This window comes from Nannospalax galili, unplaced genomic scaffold, assembly GCF_000622305.1.
Source record: "Nannospalax galili isolate Female #2095 unplaced genomic scaffold, S.galili_v1.0 scaffold1723, whole genome shotgun sequence".
Taxonomy (NCBI): Eukaryota; Metazoa; Chordata; class Mammalia; order Rodentia; family Spalacidae; genus Nannospalax; species Nannospalax galili.
This window is the reverse complement of record NW_008349072.1, coordinates 122,877-133,974: the sequence shown is the minus strand read 5'-3', so window position 1 is coordinate 133,974 and position 11,098 is coordinate 122,877. Positions and strand designations below refer to the sequence as shown.

Here is an 11,098-nt window from a genome sequence, read left to right as displayed (position 1 = left end):
TTGGCGCCTAGTCCGCCAACCATTTAAAATACTTCAAAACCCTGGTACCACGGTGCCCCCAACCCCAGTATTCAGGGGTCCTCAACAGGACAATCCAGGCCCCTCCCAGCAGCTGGCCAGCACCATAGTGACTGGCTGTGCCTAGGGCAGCTCTGGCCTCAAAGCAGCCTTTGCTGCTGGGGACTTCAGCTCCAACAATTACTTTGTAACTTGCTGGCTGGAAAACTTGGAGGTCTCTGAAATGCATGGACTATGCCTCCCAGCCAGCCAAAGGGAGCACAGGAGGTCGCCCCCAGCTTAGCCTGACATGGTGGGAGACCTCAGGACCTCAGCAGGAGGCCACCCAGGGAGGGAGGGCCTGAAGTCAGGCCAGTCTGCACACCTCCAAGGATGGAGCGCTCCTCCCATCTGTCCTGGAATCCAGGCCACCCAAACTAGATCCCTCCTTGGCTGCCTTTGAGCGTCTACAGAGGTGTTCATGGGTACACACCCCAACTTTTCAAGGCCCAGATCCTAGGCCAGTGCGTCCCATGCTCTCCTTCAGCTAAAGGATGGTCTAAGCAGGTAGATACTTGGAACCCACCCACTTCGGGGTCATCCCAGCCGTGGTGTCCCAGAGAGGACCAAAGCCAAATCCCTGGGCCTGCCAGCTCTTTATTTCTTTTCTGCTTCCATTGAGGAGTTGGGTGGGCATTCTCTGCAGTGGGCACTACACCTCTTCTACAGCGAAGGTGAAGGGGCTGAGCTTGTAGCCAGTGCCTGCGTAGAACTTGTTCTGAAATTCCACCCTGTGGGTGAAAAAGGAGGACCGGTGAGGGGAGCCTTCCACCCCCCCTAACCCCGTGCCCTGGCCCACCGGATGTAGGTGCTCACCAGTGCAGCCTCAGGGCATGCAGGAAGGCCGAGAGCCCCTCCATCACCAACAAGATAGCCACGGTCATCACGGCAAAGGCCCCAAACACGGGGACCAGCACCACAGCAGCCACACCTATGTCCCTGCCCATGCTCAGGCCTATACGCATCACCATGGCCCACAGGACCTCGGACAGCTCTGCACACAAGGAGGACACAGGCCAGGGGTGAGGGTACACTTGCCAGCCCCCTGCTCGGCCTCCTCCATCTGAGGCACCTTTGTGGACAGTCCCTTTTGCCACGGTGGGATGCTTGAGGCCTAGAAAGGTCACTTACGGGCATGGGCCAAGCTCAGGGCCCAGAGGCGCAGGTAGGAGGCCGTGTTGGAGATACATCCAAGGCAGAACTCGATGGTGTGGATGGCCTGGTGCATGAAGACCTCAGAGGGGACAAACTGCATGGCAAGGGGCAGTGAGATGACAGTGGGGGCTGGTAGCCCCCTCCCCCCAAGGCACTGCACCTACCTCAGCTTCCTCGTCACCCCCTGCACATCCTGCCTTCTCCTCGTCGTGGGTCCAGCTGTTCTCAGAGGTGGAGGCATCAGGGGAGGGCAGAAGCTTGTCAGTTTCCGCGTCCTGCAAGCTGCCAATATCAGGAACTCCTCACCCCAGAACAGCCCGTGCCACCCACCCAGCCGTGTGCTCAGGAGCCTGCAGGAAGCAGAGGGTCCCCTCCCACGCAGGCCTCCTTCCTGTGCCCATCCTTGTGTCTACCTGTCGGCCCACTGGCCTTCTCTGAGTACTTCTGCGGCGGTGCTGGCGCAGCAGGTACAAGGGCGTGCCTAGCAGCAGGATGGGCACCGTGGCCAAAGCCAGGACCACCAGCACGTACTGTACCACTTCCTGTGGGCAAGGAGGGCAAGTCAGTCGTGCACAGCACATTCTGAGTGCCTGAGCTTGGGAGGAACTGCAGACCCTCCCCCAGGGACCCTCACTAGCAAGGGACATTGAGAGGGACCCCAGGCTCCCAGCACCTACTGTGAGACCCCTGCCCGCTCCACTTGACTACCCTGTCATCAGGGCTCTTGACCCACAGATGACACTGTAGCTCTAAGTAGCTCGGTGATCACAGTAGGGGGAGGGGCGGCGGGTAGTCCTCAGCCACAGGCTCTGAGCTGTCCCCTTGCCCTGGCCCACCTGCCCGTGGAAGAGCGGCTGGTTGGTGGTGCTGCTGGCAAAGAGGAACATGTTGATAAAGTGGATGAGGATGCTGGGGGCTGAGGCAGCTCGGGCAGCCGAGACCTGCAGCCACTTGTAGATGATGAGGAACACGAGGTAGCCGAAGAGGCCCAGCAGAAAGAGGAGCTCGGGCAGGGTCTCCAGTAGCAGTCGGTGCGTCTGCCCAAAGTGCCTGTGGGGAGCAGGCAGGTCACAGCAAGCCCTGGCTCCACAGGGCTACCCCACCGTGGGTGGCCCTGTGCTTACACATGGTTGAAGACACTGAGGAACACCCCAAAGGCCATGTGGGTGACCCCCAGGATGACAGACATCTTCATCTTGAAGGAATTGAGGAAGCTCAGGTGGTTGGTAGCCAGGCTCCAGATCTGGGATATTGAGGGGAGGTTAGGCATTCAGGGGACCCAGCCAGTGCTGCCAAGACTCCCCCACTCCCACAAGTCTGTCTCATCACCCCGATGCCCCATTGGGCACCTGCCCCCTGCTTAGGGACAGAAAGAGGGAGTGAATAGTTGAGCTCACAGGTCAGGACAGGTGACCAGGGCTCAAGCCCAGTTCTTTCCAGCTGAGCGACTCAGACGTGTGGCCTCATCTGTACAAAAGTGATGCTAATGGATGCCTGTGGGATTGTCATGTGGACCAGACAGACATTTTCACAGATGCCTGGCTGCTATTCTGTTCTGGTTTTTTGAAACAAAGTCTCAATTAGCTCAGGCTGGCCTTGGACTCTATGCAGCCCAGAATGCCCTTGAACTTGTGATTCCCCTGCCCCCCACCATCCAAGGGTTTGAATTACAGGTGTGCATCACCACACCCAGCCTGGCTGCTATTCTGAGAGGCCTTTGTTCTAGTACAGGGCCTGGCACAGAGGGGGTGCTCAGTGCCAGTTGCCAAAGGGGCAGTAAGTAAAGGGAGCTGGCAAACCCCAGTCAGCCCTCTCACCTGCCTCCACTCATAACTCACCGGGTCAATGCCAAAGGGGTAGGGTCCCAGGAAGACACCGGTGATGTTGGGGTTCAGGGTGAGCATGGGATGCTGAGATAGGTATTCATCACTGCAGTGACAATGGGTAGGCATCAGAGCTGCACATTGGGTCAGGGGCCCCAGGGGCCAGGAACACAGGTCTCACCTCCAGCCTGACTGGTTGGCCATAGCGGCCACGCTCCAGCCCGAGGGGAAGATGGTGGTGGCGCGGCTGAAGCACTCATTGTAGATGAAACCAGTGTAGACAGAGAACAGACCCATGAGCAGGAGCAGGTAGCGGCCCCCGAAGAATGTCTGCCAGATCTGCAGGGATGGTGCGATGAGAGGCCGCCCCGCCTTGCTGCCCAGCCCTGCCAGGTACCTGGGGTCTGTACCTCGTTTTGCGCATCCTTCACAGCTGGCCGGTTCTCAACAAGCACCATGGCCAGGGCAAAGAGGAACATGAGCAGCCCGTGGCCCACATCGCCAAACATCACAGCGAAGAGGAAGGGGAATGTGATGATGGTGTAGGGAGCTGCAGGAGACAGGTGCAGTCAGCCAGGGCTACAGCTATGCATAACGGCAGCAGTTCTAGCTTTAAACAAGTAACTACAATTTATTTAAAGACGGAGATGCTGCTACATTGCCCAGGCTGGTCTTGAGCTCCTGATCCTCCTGACCTATTTGTGTTGTCTCTCTTTGTATATGCATGTGTGCAAGCGTACATGTGTCTGCATGTGTGTGTAGGTCAGAGGACAACTTTGGGTTGGTACCCCAGGAGCCTACGGCATTTTGTTTGAGACCCTGTCTCTCAGTGGCCTGGAGCTTCATAAGCTAGACTCTCAGGCCAGAGCTTCCAGGGACCTCCGTCTCGCCTCCTGTCTCACCGCTGCTGAGGTTAAAGCACTGCACTTCTGCACCTAGCTGTTTACGTGGGTTCTAGAGATCTGAACTCAGGTCCTCAAGCTTGACTGACCCGGCCAGCTCCCCAGCTCCAGTGTTAGGTGTTCTTTTTAAAATTACATTTGGTAGGGACAGTCGGATCTTTGTGAGTTTGAGGCCAGCCTGGTCTACATAGTGAGTTCCAGGCCAGCTGGGGCTACAGGGAGACCCTGTCCCCAAAAGACTTAAAACAAACAAAACAAAATAGAAAACTAAAGTAGGGCAGGGGAGCGAGCGAGGCAGGGGCTGGGTACATAGCTTGGTAAAGAGCTTGCCTTCCATGTATAAAGCCCTCGATTCCGTCCCCAGCACTACATACACTGGGCATGATGGTGTAAGCCTGTAATTCCAGTTCTTGGGAGGTGGAGGAAAGAGGATTAGAAGTTCAGTGTTGCCAGGCACACGCCTTTGGTCCCAGCACTTGGAAGGCAGAGGCAGGCGGATCTCTGTGAGTTCAAGGCCAGCCTGGTCTACATAGTGAGTTCCAGGACAGCTGGGGCTACAGGGAGACCCTGTCTCAAAAAGACAAAAAAACAAAAACAAAAAAGCAAAAGGGGCTGGAGAGATGGTTCAGTAGTTAAGAGGACTGGCTTTCAGAGGACCTGGATTGGATTCCCAGCACCCACATGGTGGCTAACAACCACCTGTAGCTGCCAGGGGACCCCATGGCCTCTTCTGGCCTCTGCAGGCATTGCACGCATGTGGTACATTTACATGCATGCACGCAAGACACTCATACACATAAACTAAAAATAAATATTTTTTTTCTAAGTTAAAAAAAAAAAAACCAGATCATGACAAAGAGAGGGAGAGAGAAAAACAGAAGTGTTACATGAGCACTCAAAGGACAGAGAGCCAGTGGATCCTGGCAGGCACTCAGCAAGTTCCAGCAGGCTGAGCTGGTCATTCACACTCTGGAAGTAGGGTTAGAGGGGTCCGGTGCACATGTCTAGTTAGGTGCTGAATTTTGAGCCCCTCAGAAGATCAGATTGTCACCCCTGACGCCTAGCCCCTCAGAATTCGACCTGGAGAGGTCTTTAGAGACATGGTCAGGTTAGGACGAAGCTAAACAGTGGAGTTACATCCAGTGTGACCAGCGACATTTAGATATAGATAGAGGAAAAGAGAAAAACCACGTGGCCATGACAACTGTCCACAGCCTGGGAGAAAGTCCCAGAACAGACTTTCCCTGACAGCCCTCAGGAGGATCAGCCCAGCTAACACCCTGACCTTGGACTCCCAGCTGCCAGAGCTGCGAGGCCATTTCTGCTCCCACAAATGTTTGTTTTCTTTTTCTGAGACAGCATGTTGTAGCCTAGGCTGAACTTGAGCTTGCTATGTAGCCGAGGCTGGCCTTGAACTCACAGGGATCCGCCTGCCAGTGCTGGGATTAAAGGTGTGCACCACCACGCCCAGCCACAAAAAGAACCACAGCATGGCTGAATAATCCATAACAGTCACCATCCCAACTTCTCTTGGACTTGGATTGCTATTCCCATTTTACAGGAAATACGAGGAGAAAAAATGAGGCCCACGGAAACAAACTCATCAAAACAAGCAAGCTGAACTTCTGAGTCATTCTTGCTGTATCAAGCCCCTATTCCTTGCACTGGCTGGTGCTGACACCCATGTGGATTGAACAGCAGAACTCACTGAGGACAAACACAGTGGCCCTCCAGAGCCCCCCCCAGAGAGAGTGAGCTGAGGAATATGCCTGTGGGAAGAGGATAGGGCAGGCCAGAGCGGGGATGCCTTCCCCAACCCCGCCAGGCTTGTACCCCATGGGCAGCAAGGGCTTCCCTGAGGCACAGACAGAGGGGAGGGCTGGCCCTGGGGGAGGTGCAGTGGCTCTCACCAGGGTTGACTTCCTGGTAGCGGCCCACGCCATAGGCATCCACGATGCCCTGGAAGCTGGCTGTGAATCGGTTGGTGCGGATGAGAGTTGGAGGCGAGTCCCGGCAGGGGATGCGGTGAGCCACAGCACTCACTCCTGCTTCACTCTGGGTAGCCAGGTAGAGAGAGGATGATGGAGGGACCTTCAGAGACCTTCACCCCCAGTCAGACCCCACTGAGATGTGGACCACGGAGGACAACTCCTGGTGGGCACAGAGGTGGGGGGATGGGGAAAAAGCCCCACCCTGCCCAAATGAGGGACACTTGCAAAAGGGAAGTGGGGCCCTTCTCAACAGGTGGCCAGGAAGAGGGAGCCTATCCCTACCCCAGAGCACCTACCCCACACCAGCAGGGTTGTGCTGCAGCGCCACCCATGGAGAGGGCTGCTGCACCCGCTGGTGATGGGCCCGAGGCTCCCAACAGGCTCAGGCCACATGGCCAGTGCCAAGGGATCCCAACTTTATAATTGTTTTGTGTAGTCTGCAAGGACTCTGGGCAGTCAGAGGAAGGGGTGTGGGCCCAGTGCCATCTGGGTGACACCCTGGAGGAGGTGGCTTCTGGGACAGAGACCCCCCTCCCCCAACTCCAGATCGAAAGTGAGGCTCTGGAGGCTGGAGGTGTGATTGGAGGCAGAGGGAAGGGGAGGAGAGGGTGAGCCCCTGGCAGCCCCAGTATGCTCACCGAGCTGTCCTGCAGTGCCTGCTGCAGGGCGGGCAGGTCTCGCGTGGCACACCAGACCTCTGCGATAAGGCATTTGTGAGTGGTGCTCACGCTGCACTGGTTGAGGGCCAAGTACACAGCCTTCATCTTGCGGATCTGCACCTGCCCTGGCGGCAGCAGCTGCTGCACCCGACCCAGAACCTGGCTCAGGAACCGTTCAGTCTCCCCCAGAACCTGGTGCCAGAAAATGTGATCAGAAGTGGGCAGTGAGGGTGTGGCCAGGGCTTGGGTCGTGGCACGCACCTCCTGCAGCTCCTGGCTCTGCTGCTGCAGCTGCTGCAGGGCCCCACTCCGCGCTTCCTCTTGTTCCAGGTAGGGGAAGACATGGCAGTGGAAACTGGGGCAAACAACGAAGGTATGAGCTCAGTCTGGGAGCCACCAGACAGAGTTGGGGTAGGACAGGCTCGATGGAGGTGCTATCAGAGGCCTGGGTCACACAGGGCTAGCAATGTCCAACTAGGAGCCTGAAGAGGTGGCCCTACGCCTGCAGAGACCCGATGGCCCAGGGTGTGGCCAGAGTGCCCATGTGGCTCACCAGTCTGTGATCTTGTGGATCTTCTGTCCAATCTGCTCACCCCAGTAGGAGATGATGAAGGTCATCCAGGTGGTAGGCTCTCCCTAAGGGAGTCAGTCAGGCTCAGTTAACCCTGGAGCCCTGGCTTCTCCCAGGCTGCCCTCAGCCTGGCCCCTGCCAGCTCACCGTCACGGGGTCCTCCAGCTGTGACTCAGTCTCCTTGAAACTGGCGATGAGGAAGCCTCGGCAGGCTCTCCAGAGCAGGCGCTCCAGGGCGGCGGCCTTGTAGGGCTCCACGGCACCTGCCACAAAGCTAGCAGCCGGAGCTAGATGGGGGTTCCAGCCTCCCACCCCACTCAGCTTAGCAGGAGACACCACATAGGGAACTCCCCATGGGCAGGGCCTCAGAACTAAGGAAAGTTCCAGGCCTCAGGAAGGAGACAGAGGACAAGGGATACAGGCATGGTGCTGGGGCCAGCCCGTCCCCTTCTCTGGTCAGGGCCCTGTCCAAGAAAGGACACACTGTCTTCACTCACTTGACCTTAAGGTCTTCCTGTGGCCCCGGGGAAGCTGGAAGCCAGGGTGCTCTCTCGGAGGAGGGCCCTTCTGTGTGGGCAGCTGCCAACTGGGCATGAAGAGACATTGTGAGTCCTGGCCCAGGCTGGGTTGGTATATCCGCCCCCTGCCCCATCCCTGCCCAGGCTGGGGCTGACCGGGGGACCATGGCTCTGGCCCAGCACAGCCGAGTGGAGCTGCAGCTGGTGCAGCTGGGCCCGCAGCGTCTGCTGGTTGCCCCGCACATCCCGCAGCTCCTGGGCCAAGCGGTCTGTCTCCTCCTGGATGCGCAGTAGGTCTCGAGGAGGTGGTGCTGGCAGCCTCCCATCTGGTGGGGGCAGCGTCAGGCCCGCCCGCCGCACCTCCTCCTGCAGGAAGGCTAGACACACAGACAGGGTTCAAGGAAGACCACATGGGGTTATACCAGTGAATGCTGACTATCTGCCAGGAGCTGCAAACTTCTCAGGGGAGAGGTCCCAAATGCACTTCAAATTCAGTCACTAATCCATTGAGTTTGAACTCCAGAAAAGTTCCAGGTCAAACTTCTGTCCTGGGCCAGGCATGGTGGCGCACGCCTTTAGTCCCAGCACTTGGGAGACAAATGCAGGAGGATTTCTGTGAGTTCAAGGCCAGCCTGGTCTACATAGTGAGTTCCAGCTGAGGGTACAGGGAGACCCTGCCTCAGAAAAGACAAAAAACAAAACAAAACACCTATCCCAGAAACTCAGCTCCCCCAGCTCCCCTCATCTCTAGGCCTAAGAAGGAGCTGGTCTCAGGGGTATCCAACACTAGGCCTAGCCTCTGCCCCAGGCTACCAGAGAAGAGATTTTAGTCCACACCTCTTATCTCCCATCATTCAAAGGATGAGGTGGTGTTATGGACCTACTCCATGTCAGCCCTGCCCTGGGTCCTCTGCCCTACCCAGCCACAGTCAAGAACACCCTGCAGATCCTAGCAGTCTGCCTGCCCCTGTATAACCTGGACATTTCCTTTCAGATCAAGATTGCCTAGTGCCCCTTCCAAGAAGTCAGTCTGGCATGTGGGCCTGGGGCTAACTCACTGAAGGTCTTCTCCAGCTCCTCACAGCGACGGACATCGACCACAAAGCGTCTCTGGAAGGCACTCACAGATGCGTTGAGCTACAGAGGCGGCACAGAGGAGTCAGGGTCTCAGGGAAGGCCTGGGATGTCCCTGTCCTGGGGTCCAGGCCTGGCTTTGCTCAGACCTGAGGTGCCTCCTCCAAAAAGTTGCTAGATGCCCCATGAGCGGTCCAGTGCCCTGGTTTCAGGGAAGGTGTGAGTGGGAGAGGGCAGAGTGCCTATGTCTGCAGGAGTGTCAGGGTGCCCTGCAGGGGGCCAGGGGTCATCACAGGACCTGTCCCGTCCTACTCACATCTCTGAACTCCACGAGGCCCAGTTCACCCAGCTGACTGACGCAGGTGTAGGCAGCCGCTGTGGGTAGGAAGAGCTGGACCAGGGCTACCTCCTCACTCCTAAACATAGAACCCATGGTCCTGTAAGGCAGGTGACAGGGATTGGTCAGGAGTTAGCCGCAGTTTCTGATCCATCAGGCATTCAGTACATCCACTGGACAGATGGGGAAACTGCGGCCCAGGAAGGGGAAATAGGGTGTTGAGGTCCACAGGAAGTAAGCAGCAAAGAAAGGCTTGGAGTCAGCCCACTGACTCACAGCCCCACCACAGGCTATCTCTAAGCCAGCCTATGGCATCCTTGCCTGTCCCAAGGGAGTAGCTAGCGCCCACCTTAGACCGGGCTTAGTCCTGGGACCCCAGGCTCCAGTCCTGGGGCTGTAACAACTGACATCCCTGGCAGCTGAGCTGTGCCTGCAGTCAGCTGCCCTACACAAGCAGAGGGGTGGGGTTGGAGTCTCTCTCCACTAGGTCCCCTGGGGCTAAAGACCTGGAATGGATTGGCTGGGAGTTGCTTTGGGCCACTAGGCTGCAGCCCACTTTGCCTGTGGGGGGTTGGGAACAGCCTTCCAGGTGTTGAAACTGAAAGAAAGTGAAACTATGAAATGGAACTGGGCAGGAGGCCCAGGGCCTTGCTCCAACCCAGCAGAAGTAGGCACTTCCTGGACTCTGGGGTGGCCTTCAATGGGTCCCCGAGATGTCCAGTCACTGCTCTGGGGCCCAGGGCCCCTCTGCAGGGTACAGTTGCCTCAGCTCTCAAATTGGGGATGGGGGTGGAGAGAGTGCTACCAGTGAAGCCACACCAGAAAGGGGAGCTTTGGGCGCCGGTGTGCCCCGCCTGCCGCCTGGGCCTGCCCTACTGGCCACTTCCTCCCCAAAGCCTGGCTTGCTTAACTCTGAAGAGGAAACCGCGGCTGTGTCCAGCCTGGGAAAGGAGAGCTCACAGGCAAGGGTGGGCGGGTGGCCTAGTGCCCTCACCCCAGGGCATGACTAGCCACAGGGCAGAAGGCCAGAGACCAAGGCTCTGGGGCCCTGTTCAGGCTGTGGTCAGCTGTGTGACACTGGGAAAGTCACTTGCCTTCTCTGGGCCTCTACTTCCTCTTTGGTTGAATAAAAGACTTTGCAAAGGAGAGAGGAGATGGACAAAAATAACCAGAGTCCCCACCCGCCCCTATGCCTATGGTAACACCAATTCGGAACAGGGGCTCGGTCTTGCACGTGGGTTGGCTGAGGCTAAGAAGCTCACGGTCACATGACCAGCTGGGATCAAACCCAGAGAGGGGTCAGTCCCAGCCTAGATCTGGCCTGCTCTGGCTAGTCCCATCTCCCCTCTCACACCCCGGTCACTACGTCAGCCGGGGGACCTCAGCCAGATTACAAGCAAAGGGGGCAGCCCATCACCCCTGCAGCCACTCCTCCCCCTGCGCTGTGATAGGGAAATGCACCCTGTCTCCTGCAGCCACCAGGGCAGCAGTGGGCTAGACCCACAAGCGGCTTCCCCGTGAGGGTCCGCAGTTCTCTATCACTCCTGCACCCCTCTCCAAGTCCTTCCTGCAGCCAACTCCCGGCCCCCGCCACCGCCTCTAGCCCAGCCACTTCCTGGTTGGCTGGCCTCAATTTCCTCGTCTGTAGAATGGGTCCCTCCCTCCCAGCCAGACGCAGCAGGGGTTAACTCTGTGGGGTGGTCCCGGGCTAACACCCCATCCTCCAGGTCCTCCCGACAGCCGGGCCTGAGCTGACACCGGCGCGTGGCCTCCGAGCTGCCTCCACTCCAGAGCTGGGTGGGGCGCCAGGACTCCTCCCCCGGGGCCGGGAAGCGAGTGGAGAGCAGAGCCGGGGCTCCGCAGGGCGGCGGGGCACTCACCCCCCGGGCGCGCCGCTCCGCTCCCCGCCGCCGCTCCGCTCCCCACCGCTGCTCGGCTCTGAGCCCGCGCGGCGGCCAGAGCAGCTCACTCGGGGCCCGGGGGCGGGGCGGGGGCGGGGCGGGCCAACACG

The 11,098-nt window shown here is 58.2% G+C and overlaps 1 protein-coding gene across 1 annotated transcript; it reads right to left on the bottom strand.

Moving 5' to 3' along the window:
* Positions 1-634: 634 nt before the first annotated feature.
* On the bottom strand, positions 635-11,074 carry Tcirg1 (T cell immune regulator 1, ATPase H+ transporting V0 subunit a3). The gene is made up of 20 exons (XM_008846297.3): positions 10,968-11,074; positions 9,067-9,187; positions 8,735-8,813; positions 7,833-8,053; positions 7,656-7,744; positions 7,306-7,432; positions 7,141-7,223; positions 6,849-6,942; positions 6,567-6,779; positions 5,848-5,992; positions 3,446-3,585; positions 3,217-3,374; positions 3,051-3,141; positions 2,337-2,455; positions 2,049-2,262; positions 1,626-1,754; positions 1,377-1,487; positions 1,189-1,306; positions 874-1,051; positions 635-788 (listed from the first exon to the last, which is right to left on the bottom strand). The coding sequence occupies exons 2-20, from the start codon at positions 9,181-9,183 to the stop codon at positions 710-712; spliced, it is 2,505 nt and encodes an 834-aa protein (XP_008844519.1). The 5' UTR covers positions 9,184-9,187; positions 10,968-11,074; the 3' UTR covers positions 635-709.
* Between the last annotated feature and the right edge of the window lie 24 nt (positions 11,075-11,098).